General features: G+C 41.7%; 1 protein-coding gene across 6 annotated transcripts in view; it reads right to left on the bottom strand.

Annotated features, from left to right (window-relative positions):
- Positions 1-4,809: 4,809 nt before the first annotated feature.
- The window catches only part of pcdh7b (protocadherin 7b), a 102,799-nt gene continuing 86,832 nt past the window's right edge, over positions 4,810-20,776 (bottom strand). For 2 of the 6 annotated variants that reach the window (XM_034226276.1, XM_034226275.1), the window contains exon 3: positions 4,810-9,110. In XM_034226276.1, coding sequence (XP_034082167.1) covers positions 8,626-9,110 — 485 coding nt within the window. In that variant the 3' untranslated portion in view covers positions 4,810-8,625. Of the gene's footprint in view, positions 9,111-10,321; positions 10,341-20,776 lie in introns of all 6 variants that reach the window. The other 4 variants (XM_034226277.1, XM_034226278.1, XM_034226279.1 and 1 more) reach the window with 4 other exon arrangements.

The raw sequence follows: 20,776 nt of genomic DNA, 5'->3' as shown, positions 1-20,776 counted from the left end.
GGGCCAGTTTTGCAATGCTCTCCCCCGAAGGTGCTCTTTAAGAGAGGTTTTGAAGGTAAGTATAGTTTTACTTTCCTTTACAGTTGTGGGAAGAGCATTCCACCTTGATGTGGCATAATTGCGAAACGTGTATTCCCCCTTTTTTGTGCCAAATCTGGGTTTTCACATGATTTGTGGAGCTCCCTCTGGTGTTATGATCATGGTATTCCTTGACCTTTGGGAAGAATTTTGACATGTACATGGGTACCATAGAGGTGTAGTGGATCTTGTAGACCAGGCCCATTGCAAGTAGCTGTACTCTGTCGTCTACTCTAAGCCATCCTAGGTTGTCAAAGTGGGCAGAGGTGAGGTGGGTTCTAGATGAAAGGTCAAGCAGTAGTCTGACCAGTTTATTTTGCGATGTTTGAAGTTTTATTTTTAGCGCCTTGGAGGTGCTATGGTACCATGACGTGCAAGCATAGTCATAGTACCCTTGAATGAGTGCTCCTGCCAGAGTTTTCAGGGTGTTTTTGTTTACCAGAGAGGAGATCCGGTATAGGAATCTAGTTCTTTGATTGACTTTTTTTATTACATTGGATGCCATTTTATCACAGGAGAGGTTTGCCTCAAGAATAGATCCTAGGTATGTAATTTCCTTCTTACTTGTGACAATAATGTCACCCACTGCAACTGAGAAGTCGTCGGATTTGCTGAGATTATGTTTAGAACCGAAGAGAATGGACTCTGTTTTACCCAGTAAACGTGTCATTTAGAAATGCGCGTTCCTGTGACAAGGGGGGCATTTCATGACGGGGAGGCATAATGTGACACAACACCGGTGTTGTGCCGTAGATGTGCCGTTCTGTGTTTCTCCAGGTCCGCCCTGTATTCCACCGGGGCGCCGCGGTGCAGACGGACCCGGTGGAATACAGGGTCTACCGCGTTTAGGAACCGTTAAGCAGAACCGAAATTGTGTATTTTGTATGGGTACCCGGTACCCGGCATTTTCTTATCGGTTCTCATCTGGAACCGAGTTTTGGTTCCCAACCCTAGCTACAACTAAAGCTAAGTTTAGTTATTGATTTTCCTTGTGTACTAATTTATTAATTCACAGCAGCCAAATCAATGTGTGATAAAGCAGAAACCTATGAACTCCTGCTAAAGTTAGCTAGCTAAGCAGGCTCCAGTAGCTGCCCACCCAGGTGCTTCTAGTGGTAAATTAAACAATTAGCTTATTATTTAAATGTAAATGCAAGTATGAAATGGTTTGAATGTAAATATTATTAGTACCCATACAGATAGAAAACAGACATTAATGTGATTCCTATCATTCTTATAGGAATCACATTGAGCTATCTATAAATTAACTTAATTGATTATTTTCGTATAAGCTTTTCCTAAACTTAAAGAAATGATTAAGAAGTCGAAGAGGAAACATTCTCCAATAAACATTCTCCAAAATGGAAAGTGTGGTGCAATGTTCAGTTATTGTTCTATCTATTATAGAGGGTTATTTTGTAATATTATATTGGGGTACAAAAATCTGACCTTAAATGGAAGCAATATAACTTTTATCTATTGAAAAGTTTCCGTCAAGTCAACTTGAAATCCTTTTTCTTATCTTCACTGCATTTGTAGTGCAGACTTGTTTAGGCAATACAAAGCAGTCTACCATATTCCAAATTGCAACAAAGCAGCTGCAGCAAATTCACTCACACAAATGCATTGCAAACACTCACTATAGCAGATCAAGTGTGATCACAGGGTGAGGCAGACTGCATTTTCTATGCGTGTGTCCATCTCTGCTGTAAAAGCAATAAAATTAACTGTAATGACATCATCCTCGGGGGAGCGATAGATGGCAAAAAATAAGCGCTGATAGAATTTATGTGAACGCAATTCAATCACAGTTATTGCAGGAGTTTCCTCATGAACTTGTTTATTTGTACCATCCACAACACATACAAACGTAGCCCTGAATCCCTCGGCACATTAATAAAATAAATATGAAATAGAAATCAATTTAACAAAGCCCTAACTGCTATTCCTCTGATCCCACTTCCCGCAGTTGCGGCAGAAAAATAAAATCTAAAGACAATAAAAAAGTCATAAATTGCAGATATCATATAGCTTCCTTTAAGGTTTATCAAATCAAATCAAATCAAATCAAGTTTTATTTATATAGCACATTTATAAACGATTTCTGGTCGAGCCAAAGTGCTGTACATATAATAAAATTAGCCTACAGTAGAGACACTTTACAGCAAATACAACAACACAGATTGATTCAGAATATCAGTATGAGAAAAACGACACCCTCTATCCTTAGACCCTCACATCGTACAAGGAAACACTTCCAGAGAAAACCCACAGTTTGAGGGGAAAAAATGGGAGAAACCTCAGGGAGAGCAACAGAGGAGGGATCCCTCTCCCAGGACGGACAGACGAGCAATAGATGCCGTGTGTAAATCGAAGAGATAATACATTTGACAGCATATAGACCGAATGTTAGGAAATGCATGTGTCTCTAATAAGAAGATGAATCCACGAGGATGTCAGCTACAATCCTGAGGAAGCCATCAGGGAAGCAGCATGGCGAGACCCAAGGCAGGACTGCAGAGACAGGTTCAGCCAAGACCCGAAACGGTTTTATGGTCAAATTCCATTTGCTGATGTGATTTTGAGTCGTTATTTCGCACCAGTGAGCACAAATAGGAACTGAATTCGTATTAAAATGGCATATATCTCATGCTTGATGTGGGAGAAGTGATCAATGATTTAATTAATTAGCTTTGCATATTTCAGCATGGGGATATCTCTCTCGTGCATACCGAGGCTGCCCCCCCCACACCCTTTCCTCCAGTGCCTGCGGTGTTATCTGCACGTCTGTTCCACACTTAGGATGGTTGAACACGACACCACTTCAGAATGCACCTTTGGTTCAGGTAAATATGCAATCATTAACGAGGCTTCACCTATGCCTCTTTTAGGGATTTTCATGTTGAAACCTATGGGAGGTCGAGTTCATGGCCCTCTTTATGTGTGGGAGCCTGTTTGCATGGAGATGGTTGATAAGAGGGCAATGTCAGATTGATGAGGATCGCTGCCAAGGGGTGTTTGTTGCTGCCAATGAAAATCAGGTGCTTATGAACCTCTGAACCAGCACGTTGTTGGGATGCGATCGGAAAAACGCTCACACTGTGACCTGAAATACATGTTCCACGACAATTCATTATTATTTTACTAAATAAAGACTTTAAATACATGTATGTATCTTTCAAGAAAATATCATTTGAAAAACTCATTGGTATGCATCGCCTAAACATTAATTACATTCAAATGAATTGTAATTTGTCTTAATTTGCCTCTCTCTCAACAGAAAGATTATTACTGCCCGCTGATTATTCCATGCCAGGCAATTCAACATGCTTCAGAAGGGACAAGAAAATGAGCGAGCCAATTTGCATATCAACGTGATTCAAACCTAGTATTTATTGGAAGTGGGATCTTTTGAAGACAAATATGCAGAAATGAAATGGGCAGACTTTTTTTCAATTGAAGTGAATCAATAAAGCGTCCCATCCTTGTGGGAAAACAATGTTTTTCTCCACTCTTGTTCTCTCCGTACGTCCTCTAATATTCCCGAGACAATCGAGAGGAAAACTTTCTCTAAATTATCAAACTTTGGAGACATAATTTTACTGTGTATTGTAGTTTTCTATTAAGACGCCATTATCAGTTTGAGGGTGCTGGAGAGGCTGCTGTTAATCAGAGCGTAGGGAATGGCTCTCTAATCACCTACACTGTAATGGCCTCATACATCACCCAGACATGAAGGCAAAAATAGTAAACGCATAATTAAAAACATATGAATATATTCATTTACGCTAACAAGGGCACATTCAATATGTATGTACTCACACAGAGCTGCCAGGGAAGGGCACACGGCTGGATTGGCTCTCTTTAAATACCATTTTGAAATGTTGTTCCTTTTATTATTGTCACTTGATTCCATTTATACCACTCAAAATATAATCTCTTCTCTGAAAGATATGATCACCAGATTATATCATTTTAGTTAACTATACCAACAAATTCAACCTTTACAATTTAAGTTTTAACCAAACCCTTAAACATTTATGGCAACTTCAATCTGAACGTCTTCTTTTACATTATGGTAAGATGGTAATGTGTTATGTGAAACTAATTCATTCAGACAAAAGCTCTTGTAAACAAACTGTACCCTGCCAGGCAACAAAGAGGGCGTTACAAGTTAGGGGATGGCTTTTGAAACATTTGCTAAAATCAATGTTTTTCGGGAAAGTTGGTTGAGACCAAAACAGAGCTAGAAGTCGAGTGAATATTGGACTTGCATTCATGCAAAAACACAATCCCATGTTAAGTCTAATGTTGCTCCATGTCTGCTATGTGTTAGTGGGTACATATTTCAAACGTTAGCCCTAATTCCTCAATTCATAATCAATTTGTCTGATTTTAAGCTTGTGTCGCCTCCCCCATGTGGCAGAAACATAGATTTGTATTAGAATATCATTTGTTTGAATACCTGTTTTTTTAAGTGAACATTATAAAACATTGGAGAGAATATAATATGATGTAGTTAAACATAAAAGTGGCTGATGGTACATTTGACATTTGGTTATAATAACCGCATCATGATGACACTTTTTTCACCTGTCGTAGATTATTGTTTATTCATTGGGTCACCCTTTACCTCACTTATGATTCTGTTATGGTTTAGGCTATTATACGTTCTTAAATGAATGTATTTCTATAAAATAACAGATATTAAAAAAACAATGAAACCAAGTAGACTTTTTTTTACCATGTTATATTTTAATTTCTGCAGAGACAAAAATGACAAGCAATTTATTTACACAAACCTGTACAAAAGCAAATTAAATTATGTAAAATATCTCATAAATAGAAGTGGACTTGCGTTCAATACACTTTGCCATGTTCAGCTAAGCTGCGTGCATAGTGACTCATATTAAACGATGATACATTTGTTCCTCAATTTCTATATCAACATCCAAGTCGCAGGACAAATAGTAATGGTTAATATTACAAATCTCATTACACACCGTGAAGGCTATACGAATAGAGGAGAGCACGGACTGAACACACACCTCGGACGGCAAGAGACAAACATCTTTTAATGGCAGCTACGTCATGTTCTCTGAAAAAAAGTCCAGATTTCTGTAGCAGTTAACTCAAGTAAAAAACAGTGCTCAGAAATGAACAAGTGAACGCTCTATGTATGGCATTTCTTCTTTCATGTCTCCTCTTTATGTCTGAGGTTCACACTACAGAGTCTCTGTTCCCTTCTGATCTAGAAATTCAAAGCATCACCTTGCGGTATCATAGCGAGCATCACCACGCTCGTTTGTGGGACAGGATTTCATCACCTACTGATATGCATATACTGTAAATCTGCGCATGAGTGTTGTGTTGCTCGGCACATCCTGAGGTGTGTGTTCTGTCAGGTACTCGCCCCCTGAAGCTTTTTCCCCCCCTCCTCTTCCACTCCTCCTAGTAAACCGTAGCATTAGCATTTGTATCCCTAGGCTGCCTCAACTCTGAGCAGTCAAATGTCTCCAAGCCTTATTTTTTTTCTTTTTACCCGCCTCTATCTTTCTATGGTTTTATATTCAGTCCTAGAGCTTGTTTCATGCACAAAGAAGGTTACCTCTGATGTCATACATGTACGTGAGTGGAACAAGACAACAAAATCCATTATATCATTAATATTACTACCAACAAGCAACTTTTGGATGTACTCACTCGGTAATGCACTATGCTAGGAATGGATATTTCAACAAGGTAATTGAACCCAGTGAACAACGGCCATTTTGGGTGTTAGACCTACAGGCTCACTGACATTTAACTGGTTGTCCTCCAAGAACCTTTTGACATCATGGGATCTCATCTAAGATATGCAAATGTGTTTCAGTCCGCTCTTAAATGCCACCCCATTCGCTTTTGTAAGCATGTAATTGTTTATGCACCATACACAAACCAAGATTAAATCATACCAATTGGTATAAAAAGGCACAATTGCATATTTGCATTCACTCTTGTGTTTTTTTGTATGTTTTGTTGTCTTTTTTTTCAGAAGCATAAAATATACAAAGTGGCACAAGATAAAGAAAAAAAAAGGAAAACACATAGTACATTGTCGTGATTGTGAAGAATTCCATGGTTTTGACGGTGACACATACATGGGATTACAAATGAAAAAACCAGGAGGAATATAAAAAATTGACAATTTCATGGTATAAATTGATTTAAATGAAATATATGAAAGGTTTGTGTGGTGGTATAAGAGACGATGAAATAAACAAAAGATCAATGGCACGGTCTTCACTGATGTACTAAGTTGTACTACATGTTTCTTTAGGTATAACAAAAGCAAGCAACAAGGTGAATTTCCATGTTTACAGGGAAAACATTTTTTTGTACATTTTGTTTTACAGTTTTTTTTCTTCTTCCTTCTCAGTAAGTGAAGTAAGTTCCCATTAAACGTGCAGTAAAAAGTAAATATTTATGTATACAGTTTATAAGTATAGGAGCACTTTCTTTCGAACAACGAGTAGTACTTACAGACTATAGATTGCCGGAATGCAGAAAGAGCAGCTCCGGTCAAACCAAGGGGGTTCTGCTAACATACAAAAAGGTTCCATTGCATCTGATATTCTTTTACTTTAGTACTGTCATGGGATTTTGCGCCAGTGTAGCTGCGAAAAGGAAACATCACCGTAGACAGGGAGGCACAACATCTCAACATTTTCATGTGTCTGTGTGAGAGTGGTCCGTAAGAGTCAGCTCCGAGGACTTTTAGTTGAGACATCACATTCTTCATGAAAAAGTCTATCATGAAATGTTTACTTAAAGCAAAGTTTTCTCTAAAACTAAAAGCTGTTGTTTGTGTGTAATGGGGGGGGGGGATGCTTCATCCTGTTTGAGAAGCTTTGGTTTGACTTTGACAACATTTTTGACACCATTCTGCAATCTTAAAACCTTGCGAACAGACGTTTGATTGTTCTCCATTGAGCTGATTCTTACATTCGTGCTCAAAGATGCCATCACCATGTACTATGGAAAGCAACATCTACTAGTGCTTAAAAAGGACTCTTGGACAGCCGTGTGTGTGTGTGTCACCTTGAAGGCTTGAGGAGAAGTGAAAAATAAGTTGATGCTTGTTGGTCACGTGTACATTATGATATTTATTGCTCAGTCTATCACACAACAAGAAAGAAATAACAGTAAAAAGCTGTCCTTGCAGCTGTTTCACGATCAGCTTGGCCATGTCTACGCCCTCCTAAGCCTATTATCGGTGTACATCTACAGTATACACTAAATATAGCCTACACACACACACTATATACTGCATATCGGGGCCATACACACGTACAATTTCAAATGCACCTCCAGAATTTTTATCTCGGCATGCGACACACTGTGTTTACCCAGGAATTATCAATCCAGCAGCGCCACTGGCCTGTTATATGAATCGCTTCGGTGTGTCTGCATATGTGGTTTGGGAAAAACAGGGTAAGTATTACAACTCGATATAAACAGTAGGCATGACCATGTACACACATGCTTTTCCAGCCAATAGATGTAAGATGTTGCATCTCGTAATAAGGTTTTGGTCTCAACCTTGCCAATCAAAGACAAATAACGAGAGACTGAGGAAAGGTAGCAAGACAAAAGGGAATGAGAGCAGTTAGCGTTGTTGCCGTGGTCCAATGTTTATGTACAATGAGTGACTTTTCAAGAGCGTACACACTGGTAGCTTAGAATCAGTCATCATATGTCCATTATACCAGTGTTGTTGAAGTCTGTAACATGGTGTTGTTGCAGCAAATTCCATTGGCTCCCATGTGTGTCCAAAAATCTCAATAAAGGACTGACACAAGTGTTGTAATCTGGGCAGAGTATTTAAAGCTTCTCGTCCTCATAAGATTGGAACACGGTTACGTTTTGGTCTGCTATAGAGCCACATTTATCACAAACAGTCAAGGTGACAGAATCCATAGCAAGCTCAGTATGATAGAGACCATAATGTCCAATATATTGTTGCAGCCACTGAACATCACGGCCATAGCAGAGTTCTGAAATAAAAAAAAGGCATAACCACACACTTTGAAGTCAAAATAGTCCACATGTACAGCTTTGTTTCTAGAAAAAACACAAACCAAAAAAAGAAATTGTCTCTTTTGTACAGTGTCGTCTTCAGGAAATGGGGCAGGTAATGCATGCATGTACTGTATATGTAAAATGAGTTGATTATTGTACAGATTGACTGTCAAGCAGCAGGTCATGTCCCAGGAGCCCGACTCGCCAGTAGAATAGCCTCATCCCAAGTCCAGTCAATGCCCCTCAACAGTTGTTCCTCCTCCTCCTCCTCCTCCTCCTCCTCCTTTCTTCCAGGTCATGGCCGGAATTAGCACTTTAAAAATGGTGTTTTTATATCCACTCAATTAAGGAGCTGTCGTAAAGTCTTTGGAGAAAGTTTAGTCTTACCTTGGAGAACAAGGGTGGCTAAAAACTTCTAGAGCTGTAACGGTGGTGGGTAAGCAACTATTCTTAGTGTTCATTGCCATATGTTGTGGCACAGCAAACTCACAGGTACACCTCCCGTCTCGTCAGAGTACCACAGGAAGTGGGCTTGTACTCCCCGGTAGGTGCCAGAGGGATCTCCTCAGTGGGGTGGTGCAGCACTTCCTCCCCATTTTCTGGCAAGCCGTAGGAAGGCGAGCCGAAGACCTCGTAGGAGGAGGAGGAGGAGGAAGCCATCTTCTTGTTGAGCAGGTTACGATTGCGGTCGCCCATCATGTGAGCAGCGGTGGGGTCTCCATTGGCCATGGCGGCCATGGCGAGGGTCTCTTGGCTGTCGGGCTGCTCAGAGCTGCTGCTGCTGCTGCTGCTGCTGCCGTTGCCGCTCATGAAAGTGGAAAGCTTTGGTTGTTGAGGGGTAGTGGTTGACTTGGATGGCCGTCGCTCAGGCGACGTGCGCACAGGCATCCAGCAGGAGTCGGAGTGGCCGTACTCGTCACATTCCCGGGTGCACTTGCCAGTCATGGCTACGTCAGGCAAAGGCCGGGAGTCTAGAGGAAGCAGAAGGAGAAACAAAAGTAAATGATACTGTGTTTTTCACTAAAGTTGGATATTTTAATGTAAACTAACATGAGTTAATACAAATCCTAGCACTTGGTGTTTTGTGTGGTATGTGGCTATTATGAATACTTCATTAGATGCGTGAATTTGTATTTTTCTGCTTAATTACATCATCAGCGCATCTAAATGTTAATGGAGAAGGCGAAAAACAACAAAAACAACAAAAACCGCTCAAGATGGTTGCCAGGCACCTATTGTCACAGCCAATGCAAGTTCTGAATTTTATCACTCGTGGAGAGATTTAAGCTTCTACGGATAAAATTGCATTTCATGCAGAACCCAAACCACATGACAGAAACGGTAACGTAAAACACCAATGAAAAGAAGACTCCACTGGCTACGACAACAGCCTCAAACTAAAAAAAACAGTGGCGTGAATCAGAGTTGAAATAATGTCATGCTTTAAAACGTGTTTGTGCTAAGAGGAGAAGGAAAGGAGAGGGGGGTTGAAATGGAGAGAGAAGGGAAGGAGGTCAGTTTGTATTTCTAAGTCTGCCCTGATCCAAGATTTAAAAAGCACAAACAGGCCTGCTGTGTGTGTGTGTCATGTGTATGGGTGAGAATGTTTGAGTTGAGAGCACCAACAAAACCCTATTTTCCTATCATGTGATTGACAGACGGAAATCACATCCTGATCTAAGCAGCTTAATAGCTTTGTTTAGCTAAAGCACCCTGATATCCTCTTAAATCCACTAATAAGGGTCTTAACCAATTAACTAGCTTGGAGCTGGCCCCAGATTAACTAAGGCTATACTGTATTATTGTGGAAAGCAAATTATGTGCTTACGATGCTACACAAGGACAATAAGTTGATACCCAACTGTCAATGACTTCTGTCGGATGATGCATGGGTTTGTTTCAGTGCAATGTGTGGAATAAATATCCTAAATACAGTAAGCTGAGTAGCTTAATATAAGACGAAAAGCTAGACAGAGGGAAGATAGGAAGGATTCTGTACCAATGTTTGAATATAAGAAGAAGTTAATGTCATAGAGATGCTATGTTAGATGTAATATATTTATGATCTTGATGCAAAGTATGGAAAAGAAAAATCAAGCAAAAGCGAGGGTGAGTGCAAACCAAGCCAAGCATGCCTTTGCCCATTTAAAAACAAATTAAAAGGTTTTGGACCATGGCTTACTTTTAATGCTCTTTTTCTCCTGTAAAAGAAAAATAGAACAGAAATCACTCTTTATGGGATAAAGATATCTTTTATATATGTATATTCTTTTGAAACTCTTTTGAAACTTTGAGCAGAACTTAACTGTAGCCAAGCACCACAACAATGTTATGCAGAGCAGACACAATGCAGCCAACACGAGGAGAGCAAAGATAGAGAAGATAGGAATAACGGAATGCCTGCCGACTGTAGTGTTTAATCAACTAATGAATAATGTTCACTATGAATGCCTTTCAGCAAAACATTCAATATCATTTTGAGGGTGCCATTCCTGTGCTGCCAGAAATCCTATTCCTGCAAAATACCTATTAGAATCCATTTTCATGTCACAAATAACCTTTTGTAAAGCATCAGCTAATGATTGCCAGTCAATATATAGCCAAAGCCTCAGGAGGGAGCTGCCACTTGATAGAAAAATCAAATAACTTTTTGTCATTAGTGAGCCCAAACAACTGAATAGTTCTGTTTAATGGAATGTAAAAAACCAAATAAATGAGACGACAGACGGGAAAATAAAACAAAACTGCGTTGGTAATCACAAATGGAAAACATGCCAGCTGATGTGGTGAAAATGACAAAAGTTGCTATGGATCATGGCATGGGAAGAAGAGATGTCTTTGTCTCCCTCTCCCTCCTTATTCCCGTCACAGCTTGATAAACACAGCCATCAAAGAGACAAGGGGATCGCAGGTCCTGATTGTCATTTACACCTACAATTGAGCCATCAGACTACCCACAAAGCACGGCGGCTCTCACGAGGCCACCCTTCTCCTGAATGCTCATCCAATTGCCTGCTCACCCCGGTCGCATTTAGACAAACTGGTGGTGAAGAAATGGAGAGGATGGACCTCTTCCTTCCTCCAGCTCCCTTTGGTAAGCGGCCAACGATGGGAATCACGTCCTTACCGGCTTGTGCGTTCAGCTGCTGAGGTAGTTAGGCGGCACTCTGTGTTGTGCGCGCTGAAAGGAGGCTGATTATTTCCTAGCCATGGTCCATTGACTCAGCATGCTTGCTAAAAATGAAGACATTTCCCACTGAGCTCTATCAAAGCAAAAATGCTGTGTTTTTTTTTCTCTTCTTATGTCTTTAAAAGTGTCACCCCCATCTGAGGTAAGGCCATCAATGCTTTAAAAGCACTCAAACCCACATGTCCTTAAATGCTGGACAAATAGAGACTTTTCTTCCAACCTTGACCTATTGGAGGTAATGCTAAATGTATTTCCACTGTATCATATTCTTGTTTATTCTCCAACAAATGGAAAGGAACTATATTCCGTATGAACCCTCAATGGTTCAAATTATTCAAACTTAACTTTAAATCTTAGAATCTAATTTGGCAGAATAAAAGCAGATGCATTACAAAATGGCTGATGAAAAATACATTCTAATCAAGTTTTTCTACGGAGAAGACACGCTCAGTGCTTCCGAACATATCCAAAGGCCCTTCCAAGACCCAATTCAGAAATCAGGATGTAGAAAATATCTTCAAAGAAAAGCCCTTACAGCACACGCAGCACTGTAGCAGGCTTTTGTTACATATTCACAAACACCCCGCGAGCCCACGCTATCTACCATAACATAACACAATACAAGTGGGTCACTGTGTTAAAAAGCCTCCCTGCTACACAGAGCGACCAACAAGGAGGCCCTCCATACCAGGTTACGTCCCCGGGGCTCGGGCCTTGTTGTTCGGGGAACAAGAGCACATTCCCGGTGCCCGCCTTCTCCATTGCTGGAGGAGAAGGGCCTTTCAGCCAATGCTCACAATGGCATGCAACCCAAGCCATTAGCCCTTTAATGGGCATTTTCTCAATAGAAGCTTCCAGAGGCGCGATGAGTAAGAGGGGCAGAATCGAGATAAAGGACATTTTCCTGAGATGCAATTCCATATGGACAAAAGTCGTGCGCTGTCGAATGAATGAATACCCAGAGACTCTACTGTACGAGATATTTGCGCCTCATACTGTGTGACTTTTCTTGAAGAAAGCAGGCAGAAAGTGGGCCAGTGGCTGCAGTGGTTGAGCCGCAGCTTTTCTTAGCCGGGCTTTAGTCAGCCACTCTATCAGCTGACTGGCTTACACTCTGGGATATTTCAAAAGAACCTCCACTGTCGGGGTACAGTAGCAATTTGATACGGCGTCTTTAGCACTCGCTAAGATGTTGCAGTGGGAAAAATGGAGTGTTAGACTGTCTTCGCTTCTGGCCCTATCCGCGGAAATGTCTGTTGCGTGGGCATTTCTTGGTAATTAGGGTTTAGTACGTTTGTTTGTGTCACAGTACTGTAGTATGTGTTTTCCACTTCATGTCAGCAAGTCCTCGTTGCTAGTCCGCATTCATCTACGTCACCATATTTCAATTCCGTCCCCCGCACCATCACTTCTCTTCTCTCTTTCTATATAAAGCTATGAACCGCTGCAACAGACTGAAGCTCCTCTACCTTTTGCCCTCTCTTCTACTCTCCGGCCAGCTGAGGCTTTGGGAGGAGAGGACGGTGGTCGTTTTTGTGTCTTTGACATACATTGCAGTCATCTGGACAGCAGATAGGGGTCAGAGCAGGAGGGAAGGAGGGATGATGCAACTACGAGGGACAGAAGAGGAATAAAGGACGAAGAGACAAGGAGTGAGAGTGTGTGTGCTGAGGATAGCAGGGTCAGGGCCTGGGAGAAAGGGAAACAGCAGATTGAGTGGAGAAGACAGCATGGCTGCCTCTGGGCCGTCACAGGCCAAACGCACTGCCAAAGAGAGCAGTGGAGAGGAGAGTAGGGGAGACAGGAGGAGAGGAGGAAAAATTGAGGACATTAGCAGAGACGTGAGGAAAGGACAGAGCGATGACAGAGGGAACTTCTGATAACAGAAGACGTTCTGTGCTCTAAATAAACCCTCACACATTAACCCGTCAATGCAGGGACCTTTATTTAGCCTCTGAGGTTTCTAATTATCTCCCTAACAATGGAATTCTGTGTGCAGGTAGATGTCAGGCACTGCTTACTTCTCCATTAACTTAATCTAATAAACATTCCCTGCATTTTGAAAGCTAAAAGAAAGTGTCTGGGTCCACATGCTTCCAATTTGAAGGTTCTCGATAAAGACGAGGAGGTAAAAAAAAGTTTTTACGGCTTGGCAGAAAAGGCACAAGAGGGCGCCTGTGTGAGAACAGAGAGTTTGAAAATGGGCTTATGATTGCCTCGCGCCCCGCATCAAAGGATTCCCTGTACGGACAGATCTATTTCACACGGCGGAGCAATCAGCGTGAAGATGACAGTGTACATTGCCGGGTGTCATACAGATTACTCCGTGCGGGCTGAGGGAGGGGAGATGAAATATTTATTCTGAAAAATCCAGCTGTTGGAAATACTTGAGTACAAAACAGAAAGGAATGAGACAGGGATAGGAATGAATATCAATCCAAAAACAACTCCAAAGAGAACTCTGTCCTTAGTGTTTCTCCTTTTCGGCTCATTCTCACACCCTAACAGGGTCCCGTTTAATTAGGAGAAACTTGACGACTAATTACGGTGTAAGAGCGAGTCTCAATGTGTCTTGCTGTCTCACTTTGCAAGGGCCCCCGTGGCATAGCTTGCAGCTAAGAGGTCCTCGGTATCAAAAAGAAAAGACAGGCAGAAAGACACTGAATACATACACAACTAAAGGTGGCCATGGGCAATAGATGGCAGGAAATGGAAAAAAAACATTAGAGGAGACGGTAAGGGTGAGAAAGGAATATGTAGGAGCCTGGAGAAAAATAATAGGTGCTAAATTATTAACGGCGAGTTCAGACCGAACAATATCCACAGGAAAAAAGCGATATTTGTCTTTCTCTTGCCGAGATGTTTGCCGGGCAATTAAGGAGGCGCGGGAGAGGGAGAGTTACGCAGCGGTACGGGGGGGTGAGAACAAAAAGGGAGTCCTGGGGAGCAATGCCCTTTGAAATCGCAAGTCACGGCGGGCACCGCTAGCCACTGCTTTAACTGATTGCATTAATGTCAGCATTTGAGGTTCCTTCAGTGGCACAGTATTTTAAAAACAAACCTGCAGTTAAGAAGTTGAAAGCGGCATGTCAATTTGATTGAAAGGAGCATAATATAACACTCGTTTAATTACTGTTCTATATGGAATACATATTTTCAATCACACAAGCCTATGTGACTCACATTTCTCATTGTTCAATGTCTTTCCATGTAACCCAGCAGTCCAGCTGCAGGAATGCTTGTTGAAAGCAGCAGCAGGTGATCTATTCTCTGCCTTCTGAGCTTCTTGAAGTATTTACTGCCTGGCAAGAGCAACTAAGGGAATAATCTAGACCCCCCACACACACGCGCACATGCGCACACACACATACACACGCACACACACGCTACCACCACCCCTTCTCCCCTTCCATGCCTTGAGAGGTGGAGGACGGGGCGCAGAGAAAAACAGAAAGGAGAAAGAGTGAGTGAGCGGGGGGAAGGATTCAGAGCCCTGGAGTTTCGTAATGAGCTGTCACCTCCTTTTGCCTCGCTTTTCTAGATGCCCAACCTCTGCATGGAACAAAAACTCAGCATAACAAATCCACATCCAGTACTTATAGGAGAACTTTTCTAGGCTATACGCAGGTAGATGATGACACCACTTCCTTTACATTCTTCCTTTGTTAGCCATCCCCTAACAGGCGAACACGGCAGGTAGGTATGATATGGCTGCTTCTCTCTTCCAGCAGGGTCAATACTCTTTCTGGAATAATGAATGTACTGCGGCCTGCTCCTGTGGTAATTCATTGAGGAGAGATTAACTAGCATAATTTCATTCTGGTGACGATCTTGCGGCCAATTATCAAATATGGCTTGCACTTTCCCTCCCCTTTGCACACATCCCTGCTCTCCAGGTCTCAACCCCTCTCCTCCTGTTTGAACAGTCAGCACTCAAGAGCCCATAAATAAAGAGTCCCCGCATGTCACGTTCCACTCATTCATCTTGCTTGCATTAAGCGGGCTCACATGTGGTGTGCACAGCTACAGCAGGTGGATGTCGCCGTTTTCACCGGAGGCATATTGTCTCTCTCTGGTGGACGCACACACACGAATGCAGGCCACGTCCTTAGATCGCTTCTGACCCATAACCTCATCTTTAAGTGGAACAACAACCGGATGATGTGGAGAGGAGAGAAGCACAGTGACTCATCCACTCTGCTAATAAGAGTGATGGCGCTGGCTTCCTGCCACACACACAAAGAAATGACTGAAAAGCTTAAAAAAAAAAAAAAACTGTAAAATCCATGAATTTCTCATGAGGACTTCATATTAGCCTCGATGCATCATCAGCCCAACACGCTACAACAACAACAACAACAAGCAAATTACAGTACAAAATAACACCACTTCCTAGTTCCTACTGTATGTGCAGTTTTTCTTCACTGTTCTGAGCTCACACTGCTCTGGAAGACCTGTAAGGATTAGCATTAGCCGCTCTGCTATGGTGAACACATGCAACACTGCTAGCAACCGATAAAACAATATGGCATTCTCAGCTCATTTCCACACCACACAGACTCCGTGCGGGTAGTAGCAAACCTTACATTAACCATGCAGCGCGCGTGAAGCTGGTGTGTCGATGCTCAGCATTCACAGGCATAGACAAGAAGATGAGCACACAGTATTATTTGATAAGACAAACACAGCATAGGGGATAGAGGGGTGTGTAGAAAATGGTAGGGCTTAGCTACTGTGTATGTAAGCAAATGGTTAAATCACTTAAAATAATGTGTGTCTGTATTGCTTATTATTTCTCTGAGTTCCTTTTCTCACAAACATCCCCACCCTCTCCCATCTCTTTATAGTTTTTGCAAAAAGTGTCATTGCTCCTTCTTCACTGTTACTCTTATCACACACCAGCAGGCACACTAACACAGTGGCCTGTTTTACACCATTAAATAGTTATTTGTCAAAATACAATTTCGATGTAATACTCCCCTAAAATAAAGAAGTCTGTGGTTCGGCTTTTTTTAACCAATGGTAATAATAAGAGAACACGTCTAAATCATGCTTATATCTACGGTAGGCTATACTTATTTTAAGAGGATGACCAGGGGTCTTGGTGGATTGTTTATCTTATGGTAACTGAATGGTGACTGTCCAACAAATATGTGATGTTTAGCCCTACAGTATAAAGTACATTAAATCAGATGTATAACACCACTTGGTGAAGACACTAACAGTAGTAGCCTACCTAATTTGCATCATAATTTCATTACGTGCTTTAAATTTAGCATAACCTGTATAACACACATAATGTTGTAATCACGCGTTTCATTTCAAAATGTTGAATCCAACCAGCTCCCCATGTTGCATAATTTGCAACGAAAAGCGATACAAAAACAAGATAAAAGCCTTTCCTCCCAATACAGAACGTACTCTCTCAGCACCTGATGTCTAAAACAAATGTTCCACTTGTGATAAGTACTTAGCTATGATGGCTAGCTAGTTAGCTTGAGTGTCGGCCAAATAACAACCACTTTCTACCATGCTTCCTGAGTGTAGCAATTAGCTCTCAGCTGCTAGCACATTCTCGGCCATAGCAAGCTGGGCACGGTGAGTCACGACCTAATGGAAAGCTAGTGGTTGAAATGTGGTGGGGTTAATTATGCTGACCTCGAGGGACATGCTCTCGCCGTGTCGGCTCAGTAACAGGGAGATCCACTCCAGGGCAGAAAAAAGGCAAATGATCCCGGGCCTTGTGTGTTCCACAGGGATTTGTTTTCTGTGTTGGAGCATGTTCACAAAACATGATGGACTCTTGTGTTCTACCTCAAAGCTCTGCGGAGAAACCGAGCTGCTGAAGTGTTGTTGATTCAGTTGAAAAAAAGCCTACTATTACTTCACACATTCCTTTTCATTCGGTTTGATTTATTGAGAGAACATTATAATAAGGTAGGGGTTATAATTAAAAAATGTATATATTTTGTCAAGACTTGCCAACAATCTTGTTTTTTGTTGAGCTTACAAGATATTATAACTGTTATAGTGCTACATTCTTTTGTGAGTGCTCTGATTTTTTTGTTATTTAGAAAAAACAATTCATTAACAATATTTATAGAAGGCTAATATGGTAATAATTAGTTGGGAGAAGTTCTATTTTAAATTAGACATTACAATTAGACTGTGAGATTGACAGTCGGAACATACTTTGGTGTTTTTCGGGTCACACCTAAAATAATGATAGCTTCAAAGTCTACTTTACAATATACGACCAAAAACAATTGACAATAGTTTAGTGTTAGGATAGCAGCTGCCTTTAATCTTTTTGTTGCTAGTCTTGGTCGTCACTGTGAGGATATTGGGATGTGACAACACTCTAAAAACAGCTTTACAGTTTAATGACCAGGAAAACCCAACAAGCGTTCATGCAGGTTTTAGAGAATTCTCCCTTCAGACCACCTACTGCTAAGGTTAAAAATAAACTGCATCAAATGGCTCTGTGCAGTGCAGCCACCAATATAAGTGCTGAAAGGATGTGCCAGTCAACAAACAGATCCAGCACCACTTTAATATATCCTTCAGTCTGACCAGGGGTTCTCTGTTGTGTACAAGACCTCCCATGGTAAATGACAAGAGTGTTCAAAAATGGAATCAAAGACTTCCATGACAGCATGAAGGCCTTATCCACACAGCAGACATCTGGTGCGGGAGTCTTGATCACCAACATTTGCATAGGAGTCATATGACTAAAACATGTCTAGATATACCGCATAATGCCAAGATGTCATCAAATATTGGTCTTGCTCCCACTAGTAGGAGGTTCGGGAGCTCTGTGATAAACAGGATCTTTGATTTCTCGAGTGCCTTAAACACTATCCAGCCACTCTTGCTCAGGCAGAAGCTCAGAGCGATACAGCCCGATAACGCCAAGGTGTCCTGGATTATAGACTATCTCAGAGATAGGCCACAGTTTGTTCCCTCCCAGAGCACTATATTGGAGTTGCTGCTGCTGAGAGCCACTGTGCTGTCACCTTCCTTATTCACGCTCTATCTTTGACTGGAGACCCAACTGTGGGTCACACCATCTCCAGATTTCCTCTGGTGATTCCTCCATTATGAGATGCATCCACAATAGAGAGAAGGAAAAGGAAATTGGTTTGTTGGGGAGGTCATTGAGTAGCTACTGTATAGGCACCTTTTTTGATCGAGGTTGCTACTTCTGTTTTGAAAACTAATTTGATACCAGTGTTTAGTAGTAAAGCTCATTGTTTGAAAGTAACTGGATCCTTCATTTGTGCATAAGGCAACAACAGGCCTTCCTTTTTTTTCCTAACTTTGTATTCTAATTTTAGACTAAATATAATAAATAATGTGTTGGTGCAATCTTCAAACAGCTGATATGTTTGTTGTTCGCTCACTAGCATGGCGCAATACGTGCATGTGTAATCAGACATAAATATAGAAATTACATGAATAGATGGAACCGACTACCATTGATACCCAGTCGAGCTGTTTGAGTCTGTATCGTCCGATTACCGATAACAACATCTGATCTGTGCCACCCTAGTTTCGAGGCGTATATATTTAAATAAAATATAAATATTCCAATTACTTCTCACACAGTAATGCATGTACATATATTTCTGTGCGTTTATATGCATACATGTCAACACAAGGACATGCAAGCTGTGTGTGCATTACCCACTTCCTCTCCCCATCCCTAAGAGGTTTCGCATGCCGGGTCAAATTATGCAGCGTGAAGAAACAAGAAGCCCATCTGAACATTTCCACCATCCTCTCCTCCATCCTCTCCTTCCTTGCTTTGCTTCACCAGCTAAGGGGGTTTCAGCGACAGTGGCACACCACATCTTAAACATTCATCAGTGCATGATTCTGTTTCCAGCAAACAAGCGCCACAGGGAGACAACAAGGCTATTTGCAGTCATCACTCAAAAGTCGGTTCCTATCTCCGAAGCTCCACATCTAGATTGGAATGCGAGTGGACACTTTGAAAGCAAGTTTCACATTAGCATTTGCATGTATCACTCAGATGAACAAGAACGGTAGAGGATTGGGAGGGAAACTAGCCCTGGATTTGAGTCACTAAACATGCCCCTTTTTCAACCCCCAAAAAACCCTTCTTAAAAGGCCAGTTTAGCAACATAAGCTACATAGCCATGGCTGGAGCCATACACAGTGTATTATTTAAAGCACCAGGGGCCCAATTTGTCACTCTGGCGGGCTCATCACAGGCCAACATCCTTTATGAAATGCACTTTTCACGCTGCCTGTCGGAGGGATCAAAGCCGCAGCAGCCTTGCACGTGTCTCTCTCTTCAGTTTCCCTGCTCCGATTCCCACTGACAAAATGAGTCAATTTAAACCAAATGGATCCCCTATCAAAATAACTAGTGAGGGAGGGAGACAAGCAGAGAGAAATGGATTCATATTGTGGGTGGATGAGGTTTGGACAGGTGGGCAGGAACTGGGGAATATGGACTCTCAGCCTCTCTTATTTTGACTGAAAATGGTTTGATGTAGGACATAAATGCCATCACTATATTAGAGTTGAAGTCAGTTTGCAGCAAAATGGACAGCCCCTGTCTGTACAAAGTCAGTGTGATAAAAAAGATAGTTTAGTTCCTCAGCTGTTTCTATGAGAACCAAATTAAATAGGTGATCATCGAGGCCCTGTCATTAAGCATTTTGCCCTTTTTTTGGGTCTAACCAATGGACATTTTGTAAAGTAAGTCCTTTTCCCCCCTAACATGTGGATAGCAGCTCCAGCACTTACACAGCCTGAGTTAGAAGATTGAATTCCGAGCAGCTAGAAGTCGTGAAACATCTTTAACCTGGCATTTATCAGCAATAATAGAGATCCCTGCTGATATTGGCTGCAAATATTAGGCCACTGATTGCTTCTTAAGAAGACACTTGAAGAAGGTAAATGAATACTCAGAGTTCAGGAGCCCCATGTTCACTCCATCATTCTGCATATTATTTCTGGCTCAATTTAATTTGACATTAGATGACATAGAGTTTGTAACATAACTCCACCATACCTCTTTCCCTTCGAAGCACTGAAAACATGCTTCATTATTCAACCGGCTTGACAGGCCTATCTTTCCCCCCTCTACTACCCCCGTTTAGCAAAGCTCTCAACCAATTGATCTGTCCTCTGTCTGCCTCTTTCCCCCCCATCCTTGATTCTAATCCTTCTGGGTTGTGGGAAATATTTATTCACATTGATCGACGATGGAGCTGATGGGTCTTTCATGAGCGTCAGAACTCAAACTGTTTTTGTCCCACGGAAGTCTCCAAATATCAATCACCAGTGGGAGGAGTCAGGGCCAGACTGCAGATGAGGGCAAGAAAGCCCCAAAGGCCAGGCTCATTTTCCCACCAGAAAATAGATAAAAGACTAATTAATATTATACACCATAGAGCACTAGTCTTGACCCGT

The sequence above is a fragment of the Gymnodraco acuticeps genome, unplaced genomic scaffold, assembly GCF_902827175.1.
Source record: "Gymnodraco acuticeps unplaced genomic scaffold, fGymAcu1.1, whole genome shotgun sequence".
Lineage (NCBI taxonomy): Eukaryota > Metazoa > Chordata > Actinopteri > Perciformes > Bathydraconidae > Gymnodraco > Gymnodraco acuticeps.
This window is presented reverse-complemented; position numbering and strand designations above follow the sequence as displayed.